The following is a 19,301-nucleotide window of genomic DNA, read 5'->3' on the forward strand; positions in this document are numbered from 1 at the left end:
ATATACATGGAGCCTGCTACTATGAGCAACTCGCTAATTTCTCAAACAATTTCAAAGACATTCACATTTAAATGGTTTAAATCAAATAGTTTTATTTAAGTGCTAGTGAACACTACATCTACTCACATTTTCAACACTTTGAACATTACAGTTTAATCTGTCAGATTTTTAATTTATTCATTAATTTCATTTTTGTATGATTTATTGTTATCTTCAAAAGCGGTTGAGATATCGATGTGAGAATTTATCCATTCATTTTTCCTTGGAATTCTGTTTAGAAACGTATCACTTGATCACCTTCAAATTTGAAAGAAATGAAGATAAAATGAATGAGCAAAATAATTTTTAAGCAACAGAAAAGTATTTTTTTAATTCGAATAGGATCCCGGTTCGAAACCTACTGTCAAATTATCCCTGTAAAATAAATACTGTACCTTTTCCATCATTCCATGATCCATAGAATCATGTTAATGTATCACCAACCCTGTATAAACGGGATTATTAAGAATATAAATCATTCTTGACCAATACTAATCATGACCGAAATTATTCAATAATAATTGGTTGAAATAAGGAAATGTTTAAATTAAAAAAAGACAATTCATAAATGATTTATTTTATGAAAAACTTATCCATACATCTAAAATATTAGTCTAATCATCGTCATTTGGCTTTAAGAATTTTACTTTTTTATTAGGTCTGACATTTACCTTACTATGTCTTTCATTTTTCTTTTGAAACTTCTTAGCGACCGTATTTGTGATACTCATTTGGTACTTGGCCATTTCCATATCGGATACATCGGCAGACTTTGTTTGAGGCGCACTGCTAGTGGTCGCTCCTTCTTTGTCTGCGAACATCTCGCGTTCAATTTCTGGATTCATTCCGTTGAATGACAACCTACCATTGATCAGCTCTTTGCATCGAGCTATGCTAGGTTCAATTATGAAATTCTTTCTGTAAAAAAACGGAAATTGTGAATGAATCATGTTGTAACCTATTTGAATTCACGTTACTGTAGAATAAAATGAATACCTAAGACGGACGAGTACTGAATGTTCATTCACTCGTCCTGTAACAGGAGGTCTCGAAAGTTAGAGATAATCTGGGAAAACGTCTAACAAAGAAAAGAAGGAAATAGATTGCTGCTGCTCTGCTGAGTAACTTTGACTTTCGAAAGAAACCTTCACATACAAATATTCTTGATGACAATATGACATCGATATCAATATTTTTAATTGAATCAAATGAATCAAAAGAGCACAACATCGTCACAATAGGCCTCTATTGAACATCATCACAATAGGCCTCTATTGAACATCAATAGTTTTATGAGTTACAAGAGACAACCATGATGTCAAATAATGATTGGAGTGTGGAGCGTGTCATTGCGATTTGTTGCTCGCATTATTCTTATAAATAAGTGGAGATGAATGCCAGTGCTTTAGAGTCTATTAGCAATCAGAAATTACATTACAGCAATTATACATGTTAGCAACATTGACAGCTGGTGACCGCAGTTCATAAACATGCTCATAAGATGAAATTGCAACCGCAGAGCATAAACGAAACCTGATTAACGAGTAAAAGGAAGTATCCGTTGACAAAATGATAATGAACAAATTATTATAACGAATCAATAATAAACTCACCCAAATTTCATTTCGTCCGTTATTTGGGATGAAAACAAGTCTTCTGTTTCTTTTTTCTCGAGTTCTTTTTCCACTTTGTCTTTAGTTTTCTTCATAAACTGAAAAAAGAAAAAACTGCGCTGATATTTTGATAATAAATTTAAGATTAGTTACAGAACCTTGAAGATGCATGGTTTGACTAATTAAATTATAAATTATTGGTACATTATTTCTATAGAATTAGATTTTGATTGTAATGAACGGGCTGTGATAAGTATTAGCTTGAATATTTTTATTGAATAGATTTGTAGATCTCCTTCTCCTTCTGTGGCTAAGCCTCTTCCCACTCATATGGGAACGTTAATTCCCTCCTTCAGCCGTCTCCTCCACAATCTCCTGTCCATCTCCTCTCCGCATCTCAAAACCCTCTCCCGCAACCCGCAAATCAGCCTCCACTCAGTCTCTCCATCTCATCCTTGGCCTTCCTCGCCCTCTCGTCCCACCCAGATTCAATTCTTGCACCCTCCGTCCTACATAATCCTCCTCATGTCTCTGCACATGTTCAAATCACCTAACCTGACCTCCTGCATCTTCCTACCCAATGGTCCGACCCAAAATGTACATCTAATCACCTCATAACGAATTCTATCCCTTCTCGTGACCTTCATCGTATAATTTGTAAATATGTAACAATAAATTAAGAACGAACAACTAAATTATTGGAGTACTCAAGACGACTAAGGAGGAGCACCCTTCAGTTTGCTAGTGCTACCTGGTTGCGAGTTAAAATCCAATCGAATAGTCATGGGCGTTTTATTATCTCTTTAAATTTACTTTACACTTCCCATTACCAACGCACAAGCAGAAAGCTCATGTGGGCATCATCCGCAATAAAATAAAAACGCCATTTGCGTAAAACGACTGCAAATTGAACAGGAAAATTTTTACGAGATGGTTAATTGGTTAAAATTACGCTCTCACCGTTTCCGGCACACAATTTGCTCCGTTGTGATTCTAATTTTGATCTTCCATTCATTATTCTATAAGAAATACGACTTTCAATGTGTAAATTTAATTTTGAATACCATAAAAAACCATTCGTTATTGGTACAAAGCATTATTAAATGAAGTGACGTGTGAGACAGGGCATATTACAGTGTAAAGAAATTTACGAGTGATAAGTTGATTTTTTTCTAAAAGCGGTCACTGGATCGCTGCCATCTGAATATATATATATATATAGTTGTGTGCTAATTTACGTGTTTTGGTTTGAAGACGCCGTCGGATCCTACAATTGTGGGTGATAGATGAAGCAGAAGGTATTAACGGTTCGTACCATATTTAAAGAGGTAGTCTGATACGATTTGGCATTTTGAATAGTTTCTATTTTCACTAGTAAATCAACGTACGACAGAATATAGTAAGTAACTACTTATGAAATTAAGTAAGTAACCACTAAGAATAGTTATAGTAAGTAAACACTTTTTCAAGAAATAACACTTGACAGTGTCATTCAATCAATTGATAAATATTAAATGGCTGTTAAAAAATCTAACAATATTCTAGCCCCTGTTGAAGCGACTCGGGACCCACGGATTTGCCGCTCTCCTTCCTTTCATACATGAGAGAATTTTAGCACGTGGTGGAGACTGAAGACTTTACCTCATTCAACATTCATTATCCTTACAATAACAACGAGGCCACATGAAGAATAAATATTTATGAGGTAGAGGCCACGAGATTTAACATAAACCTCAACCCCTCAAACAGCGAAGGAATGGCTGGTAAAGTAGATGTGGGAATGTCTCTATTCACCTCTTCCCCACTCACTTTGCATGCTTACGGCCAATGTAGAGAATTTCCGAAGGAGGCATATCGGCTGTCGAAAAAAGCTAGCAAACTCTCGAACGTGAGTAGGAATTTTTTACTAATCAGCCAGAGCGTGAGTAGTAAAAGATTCAACGGGGTGGCCAAACAGTTTGGACCAAATTATAGGATAGTGAATGACCCGCTTTAACTTTAACGGTCTTTAACTTTATGAATATGCTATAACATGAGTGGAAGTGGTAACTTATTCTAGGCCTACATTTACAATCTCACGTTATAAAATATGAAAATACTGTATGCAAACTATTCCCATGTTCGAGTCCATGAATCCGTGTTGCTTTTAATAGCGGGCAGCCTATTATCTATTATGACAACACCTCTAAAACTTATGACCAAACATAAGGTTTTAGCAGTGGATCCTATACTACATTAACGTATACATTCTATAGTATACGTTAATGTATTATATAGGTTAATAATATAAGTAGAGTTCACTGAGTTTTGGTAGAAACAGAAGCAGAAAATATCACAATGTAATTTTTAGCATTAATACATTCATCGAACTTTGCATCGAACAAGTTAATGGAGTATCGACAATGGTTCTAAATCGACATGATGTAGCTGTTGTAAATAATGATGAAGTTTTGAATAATCTTAAACGTAATGACCAAGGAACATTACTTGAAGGTAACAGTAGTTGTAATGCTAATTTACATAAACTTACTTTCAGATAATACATGTTCCAACAAATTGACAATTCTGAGTGGAAGCAACAAAAAAGCAGAAAATCTAAAACCAATAAACGTATACCACAGGACATTCAACAAGGAGATAATATGACACCCAACAAAGATAATTCCGTTAGAAATACAACTTCATCTGGATTGAGTTATGCAGGTGCTACTAAGAAAAACATTAGCAGTAGCGTTAAGGCTGAAAAGAAAATTCCTATAGGAACATGCACAAACAATACAGATAGTGAATTAGCGTCTCCTCTTCTGGGCGAAAAACGGGCGTGGTTCCACCTTGGAAAAATTGAGATGGAACAGAAAAAGAAGATTTAGAAACATTTTTGTCCAGGACGTTTCCTGGTCAAAGTTTTACTGTCGAAAAGCTGGAAAGTAAAAGTAACATGTATTGTAGTTTTAAGCTTAGAGTGGAATTTGACAAGAAGGACTCAATACTGGTCAGTACTAAATGGCCTAGATACGTCACTCTAAGACGTTTTTTATTCAGTAGAGCTCAGGGAGGTGTCATGAAGTAGCCCCGCCCCTCTTTCGTACACCAAGATAGTCCACAAAAGCTAGTTGCACACACAATCAAGACTCTGGTGGCTGTTGTCAGATTGACAATTCAAACTTGCTGAGTGTGTGCTTTTTGAACGTTCAATGTTTGAGAACGAAATTCAATTTATTACAAAACTTCTGTGTAGACCTTCAGCCAGATGTATTGTGCATAAGTGGGCACTGGTTGACCTGCGATGAGAGTCTGCTTTATTCCAACATTGATGGATTGGGGCTATCAGCTTCCTACTGTAGAGCTATTAATCGTGGTGGTGGAGTGGCAGTCTTCGTGAGGAATGAAATCGGGGTGAAGCAAATTGACTTGAGTCAGTTTTGTGTAGAACTCGATCTGGAAGTAGCAGGAGTCGAACTGATTGAGGTGTCAACAGTAACTGAGCATCTACCGATCTCCAAATGGAATTATTGAAGGTTTTTTCCATGGTCTGGATGCCTATCTGTCGTTTTTCCAGAGTGAGGTGACTTCAACATAGCTGTTAACTTTGATGAACCATCTACAAGAACGTTTAAAAATCTGCTGGCTGCTCATGGACTACGCATTGTTTCGCAGATGCCAACCAGAGGAAACCAATGTCTAGACACCGTGAGAACTAGCCTGGATATGCAAAAGGTTCAAGTTCAGGTTACTGAGCCTCTTGTTGCTGACCATAGTGCAGTGATCATCAAAGCTGACATTGAAATAGTGAATGACTACAAAATTTCCTTATTGGTTCTGTCACTATACCAGAGGGGGAAGGAAAATAATTGAAAGCTCCCTCCCTGGCTTCAGAGAGGCAGTATCTGAAGTGGATAAAGGTCCAGTGAGCTCCAAGATGAAGGTCCTGAATTCAAAAAGATAGATTACATCTTCAACATTTTCATTCCTCTAAAGACTTTGAAGGGATATACCAAGCAGAAGAGAAGATCTTGCAACAGGCCAAAGTCAAAAATATGGTTTACCCCTGAACTATCTAGACTCAAAGAATTGATACTGACTCTTAAAGACAACTATGCATTATCAAACTGCCCTCGAGTGAAGGATAAGATTTATCGACCCTATTCCAGAGCAGAGTCAGATTATAAATGCATGATTGACAAAGCCAAGAAATTTGCCAATATGCAAGAAATTGAGAATGCACCTAATCCATGCAAAGCAGCCTGGAATCTTGTAAATAGGAATAGAAGGTCAGCTGAAGTCACTTGCTCTGCTAGTCCTGTCGAGTTTAATAGTGTGCTCTTGCAAAACATTGACCATATTGTTGCATCTATAACAACCACTAATATGAATCCAATGGAGAACTTGGACAGAAGTGAGGCCAGATTATTGCAGTGGTATGACGTTTCCCCTAGTCATATTGTTAAAATATTCAATGGTTTCCGAAATTCTCATAGCCAGGATATTTATGGCATGACAATCATAGTGTTTAAAGTTCATCATTGATGTCATTGCAGCCCCGTTATCTTGTGCTATCAATGAATGTCTTCATGCCGGAGTTTTTCCTCAGTTGTTGAAGATGGCTTGCACAGTTCCTGTCTACAAGAAAGGTGATCCCACACTCATTGATAGCTTCAGGCCTATTTCTGCCAGTATTTGCCAAGGTCTTTGAGACTGTGATGAAGGAACAAATTGTAGTATTCTTCAAGTCCAACAGGCTGTTCTCCAATCTGCAGCATGGTTTTAGAAGAAACAAATCTAAATTGACTGCTTTGACCGAATTAGTTGAGCAGGTTCAGAGGGGCTTTGAGGAAAGAAATGCTGTGTCTCTGATCATGTGTGACCTGAGTAAGGCCTTTGACTGTGTGTCGCATGAGATTGTTCTTGGTAAGATGGAGCACTATGGTGTTAGAGGTGCTGTTCTCCAGACTGCAAAATCTTATCTTGAAAACAGATGGCAGGTTGTTTCTCTGGGAGGAGGTAAGTCCCAGGCATTGCCCATCAGACATGGTGTTCCACAGGGCTCTGTTTTGGGTCCCTTGCTGTTTTTGATTGCCATAAATGACTTGAAACTAGAAGGGAGGGCTCTAAAATTTGCAGATGATACCACTATAATCTCTTCTGGTCGGAATCTAACTCAGGCTCTACAGGTGGCAGAAGTTGTGTGTGGAGAAGCTAGGATATGGCTGGAAACAAATAAGCTCCAATTGAATCTTGGCAAGACTCAGAGGCTGCTCTGTTCATTGGCACAACATAGCCCTGATCATCACAGTGTGCCCCTCCTTGAATTTATCATCGATCCTAAGCTCAAATGGAATTTTCACATTGAGGGACTGTGTAAGAGGCTGGCAAGAGTGACCTATCTACTACGGAAGCTGACACAGCTGGTGAGCAGACCCTACCTGATTGTTGTCTACTATGCCCTCAGTAGCCTAATACTGGGATTACTGCGAAGAATTTTTGCGCAATTACCGAGAAATAAGGAAAAATTTTTGCGCAAATCCCCCTCCCCCTCCCCCTTCCCCCTCCCCCTCTAGAGTTTGCGCATGCGCAAACTCCCCCTCTCCTCCCCCTCTCCCTCTCCTTCTCCCTCTCCCTCTCCTTCTCCTTCTCCCTCACCCTCTCCCTCTCCTTATCTTATCTCCCCTCTCCCAGTGAGGATGAGGGGGAGGAAGAGAGAGAGAGATATATCTCTCTCTCTCTCAGTGAGGGAAAAAAAATTTCCCTTTTTGGAGGAAAAATTCCCTCTCTCTATAGTGACAGATTAAAGTGAATCCATCTAATGCTATACTGACAGATTAAAGTGAATGCTAAATGAGGGAAAAAATTCTCTACTGTCAAATTAAAGTGAATCCATATTTCTACATCTAATGCTATACTGTCAAATTAAAGTGAATCTGTTACATCTTTATACTGAGTGAATCTGTTACATCTTTATACTGTAAAATTATAAAGTGATTGCAAATTAATACAATTGGTTTGCTTTCCACCCGACAGTTAAGAAAAATTTCACAAATTTATATTGAAATTTTCTATGTGCTGTACAAACCGCAGGCGTTATTTTTTAAGTGTTTCTCCGAGAATATCTATAGTAAATTTAGTATGAACAAGCATTCCAAAAATGGCTATAGATATCCTCAGACCTATATCACTTGGGGTATCAGCTCTATTGATGTCTTAACAGAGAGAGGTCAATGATCTAAGTTGATCTTTTACATTTTTTATCTGCAATGTCATACAAGCATTTCCAAAGTTCATCGGAATTGTAACAATAGTTGAGAAATCATTTGCACTACAATAATGTAGATGACCTGTATCTAGTATGTCCAATAATTCGAAAATCTCAGATAAAATTGGAAAATGTACATTTTCTGTTTTTGTTAACGCTAGATCAACATCATCGCCTTGGAATCCTGTTGAAAATTTAATATTTTTTGCAATAGAATCAAATTCATTGAATGAAATTGACATCAAGAGGCGAGTTAATTTTTTGAATTTTGCAAAGCTAAAACACTGCATGACCTTGATTGCTATGAACTATAATTGATAAGGTAGGAATGTGCACTTAGCTGTAACAGTTGTGTCTGAGGGGGCGTATCTCTTGATAAGGTAGGAATGTGCACTTAGCTGTAACAGTTGTGTCTGAGGGGGGCGTATCTCGCGTCCTCACTCAATCAAGTCTACACTGATACTAAACCAAAATGTTCGAGGAAATATCTATATATTTGTTTACAACATTTCACTACAACAATACATCATAACTTCATCTTCAATTTTAATCAATTTATCTATAGACAAATTGTATGGACGGTAATAACACAAATAGTCTCTTATATCGTTCAAATTAACTGTGCTTAGAAAAATAGCCTTTAATTGTTTCGCCAAACTATAATTTTCACTAGATGATTTCTGAATTGCAATTTCGCATTCGTCATACCAGTCTATGCAGTTTTTTAACCTCACTTCCAACTGGTGGTCAGCAGCTAACCACTTTGCCGGATCCATCGTTGTCGAGCGAATGGAGAAAACTATGTGTAGGCTGGCACTATTATAGAATAATTAAACGGTCTTTCTTCATTAATAATTGTAGACAGACAACACGTGCGAGCTTTATGCAATCTCAGTGCATGCAAGCAATAAACACACTGTAATTCCTTTCCGTTGTAGAAGAATCCATATCGTGCAAAGTTTCTTTTCTGAGCATTTGTATACATAGGCGCCAATTTCATACTTTTCATACGAGTATTCTCGCACAAGAAATTATTTGTTTGATACATATTTTTAAACAGCAAAGAATTATAATGTTGTGCACTGTACAAAGCACACCTTCCATCGGGTCTATACTTATGTATCTTACACGCATCATAACACCACGAAGTGGTGAAAAAGCTGAAATCGGGCTTGAGAAAGTCCTCCGGTATGCATTGTACGTTAGAATGCAATCTTCTCAAAAACTTTGCTTTTTCAGTTCCTTTTGTAAAAATTTTTTCATAACCTGCGAGGTATTCACGGATAATTGTCTCATTCCATTCCAAATCTCCATCGCTCCATTTTATTTTATGATAGTTACGTTCCAGCCATGTTACGTCGTTAAACAATTTTGCGCTCAATTCCATCTTTGGAAATGGTGATTTGAAATGAAATACAACATAATTATTGCTCTCATCGACAATAGCAAGTTCCTTTACAATAATTTGATTACAAGTTTGCTTAAACCAGTGAAGATCAACCGTAGCAATTTTCGTAGGTGTCTGCTTTTGCACTCCTTTCTGTTCCTCTTCTCGTTTCTGTTCCTCCACCTCTGGCGCCCCCTCCTCCTCCTCCTCCTCCTCTCCCGACTTCTGGATTGGTGTACTACTCCTCCTTGGTTCATAATAGAAATTTGTTGATTCAATATCGTAAAGTAGCGACGACTGAGTTTGAGCTTTGTCCAAAATATCAGAATCAAGATCACACTGGATACCAATAGAGCGAGTTTGTGGCTTGTCCAAAATATCAGAACACAAAGAATAGGACATGATTCCTGTTCAAAGGTAAAACTGATAATGGCTTACATTTGGCGCAGTACACACCTTATATAACCTGCAGTGATGCACTCTATCAACAAATTACTGAACTTCTTTCACCATGCTCGTGAGAGGCGTGTACTCCATCACACGATCGCTAATTAAAACGCAATACGCGGAAGTATTTGCAGGTACTGCACTATTAAATTCCATTTCAATACGAACATCTGTCGATGATTTCAAATGACTTGGTTGGTGTGAACAATCTACAACAATCAGCGGTGTTGATTCACAAAACGTTTTAAAATCGATTTCTGTTCCGAGTTCGCTATTGATTGTATGATTATAATACGAGGGTGCGAAATCCAGGAACATCCGGTATAAAACTTCCTTCTTACCTAGCAGATTTTCGTATGGATAATACTCACTATTCAAATATACTTTAACATTGTAAATATTACAGCTGTCAAAATTAGATATTGATTTTTTAATTTTATTCTTTCGATCAGTTTGAAATGCAATTATAATATATTTTGGAGTATCAAAATTTGATGTCGTGCATACTGACCAAGAATGAACAAGTGAATTTTGCAAATTTGGTAATTCACAAATTTCCCAATGGCGGAAACTTAATTTCAGTGGAGTGTCGGCATCGACAGAATGTCGAAAAAATATCGGATTTCACATGAAAGATGATGTGAGCCAAATTCCCCATCCAAACCGTATCCCTGAATATAGCTTGGTAATTTTTGATGACTTGCAACTGAGTAATGTGCCACAGATAAGAGAATATTTTACAATGGGTCGTCATCGTAATATTGATACTGCATATTTAATTCAGAGTTATGGTGCCACACAGAAACATTTCACTAGAGATAACGCAAATATGATAATAATTTTTAAGATGGATTTATTGAGTCTCAAATTAATTCACAGAGATCATGTTGGAGGAGATATGTCTTATAAAGATTTCAGTAAACTTTGTCATACAGTTTGGAATCGTAAACCGCATAACTTTCTTACAATTTTAAAAGAATGTACTATAAAGGAAGGAAAATATCGGGATTCACTGGACACGATACTTTCCCCTCAGTAGAGTATAATTCTTTGTGCAGTCATGTTGTCTAAAACACATAAGAGTAGGAGGAGGAGGAGGGGGAGGAAGAGGAGAGGAAATAGCTTAGTAAATAACAGGAAGGAGAATTTAATAGAAACGATTAAGACATTACGAAAGGTGATTAGTGACAAGCATAAAAGCCTTATTAATTTTGAAAAACGAACGGATGAATTCAATAGGAAATCTCTTTCGCCATTAATTGAACCTATAATTGAATTGGGAAAAACCAAATCTACATTGCATTCTAATCATGATTTTACACCTAAAAAGGAAGAAGTAAAAGAGGAACAAGAGAGTATGGAAATTGATAATGAAGATGATGATGATGATGAGTATGAAGATGAGGAAGAGGGAGAGGAGGATGGTGATGATGATGATGATGATGATGATGATGATGATGGGAGTTCACTTGGTGCTAGCAGAATCAATGATTTGTTGAGCAAATACCTAACAGTGTTTCATAACGAAAAGTTGAATAATTCAATTACTTATGGAGTTTCATACAAACATCAAAGTGAAAAGTATTATATCGGTGATATACAGGTAATATTTGATAATGGATATATAGATGTTGATAAAGAAAGAATTCAATTAACTCGCGGATTACTCGAATTATTATTCAAAGCGAGACCAAACAGAAATCTTTATAATAATGATGACCTTGACAAGTACAAACGTATCTTATTACTTACTGGCGTACATTTAGATCGAAGAGGCTATGTTAAACGTAATCATGGAATTAAATCGCAATTGATTCAGAAATTATTTCCCAGTAAAAAACTTGTTAAAAAGAAGGGACAAGGTTTGTTGAATTTTGCGAAAAATATTTCTCATGAAAGAAATTACCAATACTTTGATAGTTTTGATGAACTAGTGGAAAGATTAAATTTACTCTATTCCTCAAAAGCTTCTGGGAATTCTGCTCATGATGTTGAGATTTCATCTATACTAGAAGAGCTCAGAGAAGCAAAACTAATTATTTAGTGTCACGATGACCTTGCATCGATTCGGACGGATTGAAACACCTACTGCTACCGCTTCAACTGCTGAGGTTTCCTGTAATATTGATGTCATAACACAGACTATAATTGATTCAATAAATCAGCAGGGAATCAGTGAAGCTGTTAAAAGTTCATTACAGAATTTTAGTGCAAATATTGATAAAGTTATCATAGAGAGAACACAAACTCTACAGAGTGCATTAGGAGAAGTGAAAAATTTATCAGATACCTTTTCAACCCAGTTGGTTAGTATTGACAAAAATAAGGTTGATAAATCTTATTTGGACGAAAAATTGAAAGCCATTTCTGATAAAATTAAAAATTTAGAGATCTTGGACAGAAACTATCTTAACACTAAACTGAAACAGCTTAGTACAGAAATTTTTACTAAAGTAAATGAAACACAACCGTCAGTAATTGATAATAAATATTTAGATACTGTTTTGGAGAAATTGACTAGTAAAAATATAACTAAGGAAGAATTTGAAAAAAGATTATCTGGAATGGCAGACGCAATAAAAGCTACTATTTTTGATGGGATTAAACAATTCGTTACAAAGGATGCTGTTAATGCTCTGATTAAACAAATTAATGAGCAATATGCACAAAAAACTGATTTAAAAGATTTTATTAAGAAAGATGAATTGGATCTTGCTGTTAAAAAGGTTAATGATGAACTAACAACCTTGATTACAAATTCTGAAAAAGATACTGTGATGAGACTGCAATGTTCACCCGCTTTTATAGATTATTTAAAATTATTCATTCACAAAATGGCCTACGATATTGTAAGGAATTACGCAAAAGTTAGTTTTAATATGAATTGGATAGAGGCTAAACAACATAATTTGACTGAGGAACAGGTGGGAGATTTGATTACATCGAAAATGGGTCTTGGTCAATATGCTGGGTTTGTATTAGCCCCAAAAGAAAATCTATAACGAGCGGTAACAATTTAATTGTAAGCATAGCTGGCGAGGGAAAGCAGAGCTGGCGAGGGAAAGCAGACTTCGTAGCATCCAATTCAACTGCTAGTAGTAGCGAACGGTCGATCATAGTGGAGAACGGAATGAATTCTCTATTCTCTCTTTACTCCTCATTCGTAAAATGCTGTGCTCCGCTACGCGGAAAGAGGCATATGCTCGTATACGGATGACGAAGTAAAGGAGAGCAAACTCAACACACATGGCTTTTGCAGCAGAGGAAAAGCAGCAACGCGCGAGGAGGCCCGAATTGGGTGCATACCAGTCTGCTACTTGTGTGAGAGAGAAACACATAGGAGCGCATCACCATTTCTCTCTCTCTATAACCTTGGCACGAGCGACGGATTTCACTACGTAACATCACATTAGATAAGGAAAGTATAGCACGCGTCGAATTGCAGCAACAGAAGGTGTCATTTGCTTTGAAACGTTCGAACTGATAAGACGATAAAATGAGTGCTTATTTCGATTGCGCAAGCTTTAATGAATTTTCAATTGATGCAGACCCGCAAGCAAATTGGGGTTTTGACCATTTGGCTTACGATTGGTTTACTGTAACCAATGTCACATTTCCTGATAGTGGTGAAATTTGCATACACATAATTGATATTGATAGTGAAGGAGACTTTAAAGAGGTTATCAACTTGCCCAATGAGTATTCTCTAGTCTTAAACAAGCATAAACTTAAAAGTTTTCTTTCACGCTTGTGGGAACTTAATGTCAGTGGAAATCGAATTTTCCTAAGAGAACTGCACAGTGAATGCAAATATTGATGATGTTGATTTGAGCACACCAAGTGATATAGGTCTGAGAATATCTATAAATATTTTTGGAATGCTTGTTCGTACTAAATTTACTAATAGATATTCTCGGAGAGCACACTTGACCAAAAAAAAAAAAAAAAGCAACGCCCGCAGGTTTGTACAGCACACATAGAAGAAGAGGAATTTTAGAATTTGGAAATTCTTCTTCTTCTAAACTGTCGGGTGGAAAGCAAACCGGATTCACTTTAATCTGACAGTAGAAAGGGAAATTAATTTTTCCAACAGGGAAATTATTTTTTCCCTTTTTCCCTCAAAGAGAGAGAAAGGGAAATTATTTTTTCCCTCACTGAGAGAGAGAGAGATATATCTCTCTCTCTCTTCCTCCCCCTCATCCTCACTGGGAGAGGGGAGATAAGATAAGGAGAGGGAGAGGGTGAGGGAGAGGGAGAAGGAGAAGGAGAGGGAGAGGGAGAGGAGAGGAGAGGGAGAGGAGAGGGAGAAGGAGAGGAGAGGGAGAGGAGAGGAGAGGGAGAAGGAGAAGGAGAGGGAGAGGGAGAGGGAGAGGAGAGGAGAGGGAGAGGGAGAGGGAGAGGGAGAAGGAGAGGGAGAGGGAGAAGGAGAGGGAGAAGGAGAGGGAGAGGGGGAGGAGAGGGGGAGTTTGCGCATGCGCAAACTCTAGAGGGGGAGGGGGAAGGGGGATTTGCGCAAAAATTTTTCCTTATTTCTCGGTAATTGCGCAAAAATTCTTCGCAGTAATCCCAGTATTAGGCTACTGCCCTCTTCCACAGCATCCTGGGCTATTGGGTCATGCATCTGATATTTTTCAAGATGGCCGACGCTGGTAAAAGGCATTTGTGTGGTCACTGTAGTGAATATATTAAATCTGAAGATAGTGCTATCATGTGTGATGTTTTTTGTGATAACTGGTATGACTCAAAATGTGTGAGCATTTCTTCAAGTGATCTTCGTAAAATTGATGAGCTGGGACATAACTCTAGATGGTTTTGTATGACCTGCAATTCTAGGTTAGGAAAGCTACGTGAGTGGAAAATTGATTTGAGTAGTCTTGTAGACTTTAATTACAAATTAAGTCAAGTTTCAGAGAAACTTAGTGTATTTGAACAGGATAGTATTAAATTGCATGAAAAGTTGGATACTATCTTGGCTTTATTATTAAACATAAAAGGTGACAAACTTGTTGACAGCGATTCAAATCCTAACATGACGTTTGGTTCTAATTTGAAACAACATGCTTCTTGGCTTCTTCTGACATCGACTGATCGAAAAGTCGAAAAAAATCGATAGTGACTATCGATCTTGTAGACAACACTCAGTTAGTCTCCACAAACAAAAAAATGACTTCTCGGACTGCTAATCGATTTGCGAATAATGTGATATCATCAAGTGACTGTGAGGTTATGATTCATAACACACAAAAACAGAAACAATCAGTGAGTGATTCTGAGAATGTTATGAAAAATTATTCCTCATCTTTTCCGTTCTTAATTTTTACTGATAATATGGTTGAAAATAATACTACTGTTGAGAATATTGCTTGCACTCCAAATGACAAAGACTGGACTTCAGTGGTTAGGAAAAAAGGTAAACTGGTAGTTTGATTGGTGTAGAGGGTCTGTCAATTAGGGAACACAAAAAAATTATTTTTGTTTCAAGATTCACACCCACTACAACCTGCGAAAACGTGTCAGAATTTTTAAAGAATAAAAGAGTTAGTGATCTAACAGTTGAGAAACTTGTTTCAAATTATCCTGACTCTTATGCTTCATTCAAGATTGGTGTTCCTGAAAGTGAACAATAATCTAAATATTATCGGCATTGAAATTTACAGAGTTCCAGAGGAGAGTAATTTTGTAAACTAATTTAGTAATTTTGAAAACTTTATTGATATTCTTTGTAGAATGCTGGACTTGCTCAATTGCAGGAATAAATCCATTGCTTCAGTCATCCTCTGTGGTGACTTCAAAAACATATTGTCTCAATCTAGTCATACTGTGATATTGAATAATTTATTAAATAGCTTTAATCTTAATTTGATAGTCAATGAAGTAACGAGACCTGCCTATGTTGGACATGAATTAGGTTCATGCATAGATGATATAGCTTCATCTATTCATAGGGATAGAATTATTTCTGTAAAAGTTGAACCAATGGTAGTCTCGGATCATTTTGCCATCATTTTCCATGCTATGTTGGATCTTGATTCTAAAGTAATTTATGATGCTAATTAAAAGTTTCAGAGTTCTAGGAAAATTATTAGGCCATTGACGTATTCAAATATTCCTTTATTCGAATCGCTGATTAGTATGATTAATTGGACTGAGATTTATTCTATTGATTCTTTGGAGGATAAATTTATGTTTTTCAATAGAAAATTTTTAACTGCTGTTGAGCTATGCTTTCCTGTTAAGAATGTCATGTGCAAGAAAAAAGCTGCTCCTACCTGTAAATGGTATAATGATGATATTAGACAATTAAAGAATGACTGTTTGCTTATGTATGAGTTATTCAGACAATCAGGTTTGGTTCATTACAAGGATAAGTATAATTTATTAAGAAACATATTCAAGAAGACTGTGAGGGAAGCCAAATTCAATTAGGCCTACAATTGTAATCGTGTGCTGACAGCTAAAAATAAACCCAAAGAATTGTGGTCTATTGCAAAAGAGAACCTGAACAAGAACGATTTAAAAGGCCGTAATCAAAATGATTGCCTGATAGCAGGCGGTTTTAATGATTTCTTTATTGAAAGTGTTGGTAATATTGTTCAAAGAGTACCTACCTCTGTAAATGATATTTCTTATAATCTTGACATTCACAAACAAGATAATCCTGTATTAAATTCTTTCTCTTTTTCATGTATTACTGTTGAGCAGGTGTATAATTCTATATTATCTCTCAGTAATACCTTTTTAATATTTGTATTAAGGATGGTGTATTTCCTAAATGTCTGAAATTAATTAAAGTTATTCCTTTGTTGAAAAAAGGTTCATCTCTGGATTACAACAATTATAGGCCTGTTTCCATTATTCCTATAATTTCAAAGATATTTGAGATGGTACTCTATAAGCAAATCATAAGCTATTTTGAAAGTAATTCACTGTTCACAAATAGTCAATTTGGATATAGATCTAAAAGAGGTACTCATGGTGCTATATCTGAATTCATGAAAAACTGTATTAACTGGCTGGATGGTAAGAACAAAGTTTCTAGTAGTTTTTATGACATGTCAAAGGCTTTTGACACCATATCTCATGAGATTTTGGTAAAAAAACTCCAGTTTTATGGGTTTGATGATGTGTCTATTAAGCTTATGATTTCCTATTTAAGTGATAGATTTCAGGCTTCTTTTTATAAGGTTCTCTTTCTCATTTTTTGAAGGTTCAGACAGGTGTACCCCAGGGTTCCACACTTGGACCTATACTCTTCATTATTTATACTAATGACTTGCCAGCTGCTATAAGTAATGGAGATATTAAGTCTTTTATGTTTGCTGATGATCTGGCAGTCCAGATTAAGTGTGAAAAGATTTTTACCAATTTGAATGTATTGGGGCAAATTAATGCGATTATTGAGGACTGGACAGCTGCTAACTTTCTTTGTCTCAATAAAGATAAGACCCAGTTGTTAGATTTTGACTTTGGTTGTAAGACAGATATTAGTTATGTCAAATTTCTTGGCATCACATTGCAGAGTAATGTGAATTGGGAAAATCATATTTTTTCATTGGGTAAGAAAATATCTAGAGACATTTTTATGTTATGTAGATTAAGAAATATTGTTAGCATTGATGTGTTGGTAGCTGTATATTATGCTTACATTCAGTCACACCTGTTGTATGGTATTTTGGCATGGGGGAGAGATACCAATATGAAGAAACTTTTTGTTGTACAAAAAAGGGCCATAAGGATCATTTGTAAAGTAGATAGTAGAGCACATTGTCGACCTCTGTTTAAAAAACTAAGTATTATGACTGTTTATGCTTAGTATGTGTTTGAATGTCTGATGTATACAAAAAAAAATCTATCCATCTTACCTATAAATAGTAATGTTCACAATCATTTTACAAGATAAGCAGAAGCACTTAGATTATCACAGTGCAATTATTATTTAACTTTAAAAAGTTTTGTTGAATTTGGAAAGAGGTTATTCAATAAACTGCTTGCTCATATTAAAGAATGTGATATTAATAGTTTCAAGGTTTCTGTTAAAAAGATTCTAATTGACTGCTGTCCATATGGTTATGATGATTTGTGGTGATGTCTTTGTATTTTCTTAACTGTGATATACCTGTTTTAAAAATGTTTCTTATATTATATAGAATTTGCGTATCTTTGTCCTATTTTTGTATATATTACGATGTGACTGTGTTGACTATTAACGCTTATTGTTATATTTTAGAATTTTTTATTGAATTGTTGACTTTGTCTTGCATTTTTGTTAAAGTGTTCTGTCAATAAATGAATCTTGAATCTGATTGCCAAAAAGTTTTAATAATGCAGAAGAGAGCTGTCCGCATCATCACCTCCAGTGGTTACCTTGAACACTGCAGACCGTTCTTCAAGTCTACTGGAATAATTTAGTATCAGTTTAGTATCAGCCTCTGATGAGAGCGGACGCACTTTGGATAGCTCCCTTATCTATTTGTAAAACGAGCGTGTTTGATCATAATGAATTGCCGTAAATGTACGAAATTAATAGTGCGGTCTTCAAAGGACAAAACGAATAAGGTCCAGTGCAGTGTATGTAAAGAGAATTTCCACGGACAGTGCTTGGGTCTTAGTGATGCTGACCTGAACGGTCTCCTCATCTCTGGTCGTGCGTGGATGTGTGCTGACTGTGCGTGTGAGCGTAGGAGGAGTCGTAGCCACAGCGATAGTGGCATTGTGTGTAGTGTCGACACAAAGGACGTAAGTAGCTTAGACGGCTTAAAAAAGTTGATTCACGAACTAGGTGAAAAAATGGACAGTGGTCTAAAACGTCTTGAACAAGACTTAGGTAAATCGCTTGATTTGTGCCATGAAAAGTTCGACGAAAACTCTTGTATACTGGCTACACAGCAGGCTATCATTGATAAACAAAGCCAGTTGATTGAGTCTCTCAGATTGGAAAATTTAGCATTGTCTAAAAAAGTCACGGAACTGTCGGTGAGATTGGATGATGCAGAACAATATTCGAGGTCGAACACTCTTGAGATTTACGGAGTTCCTGTCATATCACGGAGGATATGATCGATGCCTGTCATCCTAGGATAATCGTACGCTTTGTTCGCCGAGTTATTAAGGAAAAAATGTTGGAGAGGCGACGGGTGAAGAGGACTCTTCTAAGACATATAGGCATGCCAATGGATACTCCCATCTACATAAACCAGTCTCTATGTCCAGCTAGAAGAATTTTATTTGCTAAAACAAAAAGGGTGAAAAATCAGATGAACTTTAAGTTTCTATGGGTTGACAAAACGGGTAACATAAAGATAAGAAGAGACGAAAACTCGGCCATTCATCTAATCAAAACTGATAATGATATCGCAAAACTTGCAGGCAGTGGAAGCGGCGTTGATAAGACGCCAACAGCTGACTGCGAGTCGAATAACTAACTAAAATAAAACAGTTATCAAATAAATCCCTGCTATGATAAACCCCAATGCACTCTACTATTACGATACATGTTATTTTATTTTTTGTTGTAAAGCTATTATTTATATTTCTAATTCAATGTACTGCTATAGTTTATTATTTC

General features: G+C 36.4%; 1 protein-coding gene across 5 annotated transcripts in view; it reads right to left on the bottom strand.

Annotated features, from left to right (window-relative positions):
* Nucleotides 1–586: 586 nt before the first annotated feature.
* LOC111062586 (M-phase phosphoprotein 6) overlaps nt 587–19,301 on the bottom strand; it is a 29,649-nt gene continuing 10,934 nt past the window's right edge. For 4 of the 5 annotated variants that reach the window (XM_039423899.1, XM_039423901.1, XM_039423903.1 and 1 more), the window contains exons 2-3: nt 1,653–1,750; nt 587–957 (exon numbers count right to left, since the gene is read on the bottom strand). In XM_039423899.1, the coding sequence (XP_039279833.1) occupies nt 654–957; nt 1,653–1,750 (402 nt within the window). In that variant the 3' untranslated portion in view covers nt 587–653. Of the gene's footprint in view, nt 958–1,652; nt 1,751–4,182; nt 4,242–19,301 lie in introns of those variants that run through there. The other variant, XM_039423900.1, reaches the window with a different exon arrangement.

This window comes from Nilaparvata lugens, chromosome 3 (assembly GCF_014356525.2).
Source record: "Nilaparvata lugens isolate BPH chromosome 3, ASM1435652v1, whole genome shotgun sequence".
Taxonomy (NCBI): Eukaryota; Metazoa; Arthropoda; class Insecta; order Hemiptera; family Delphacidae; genus Nilaparvata; species Nilaparvata lugens.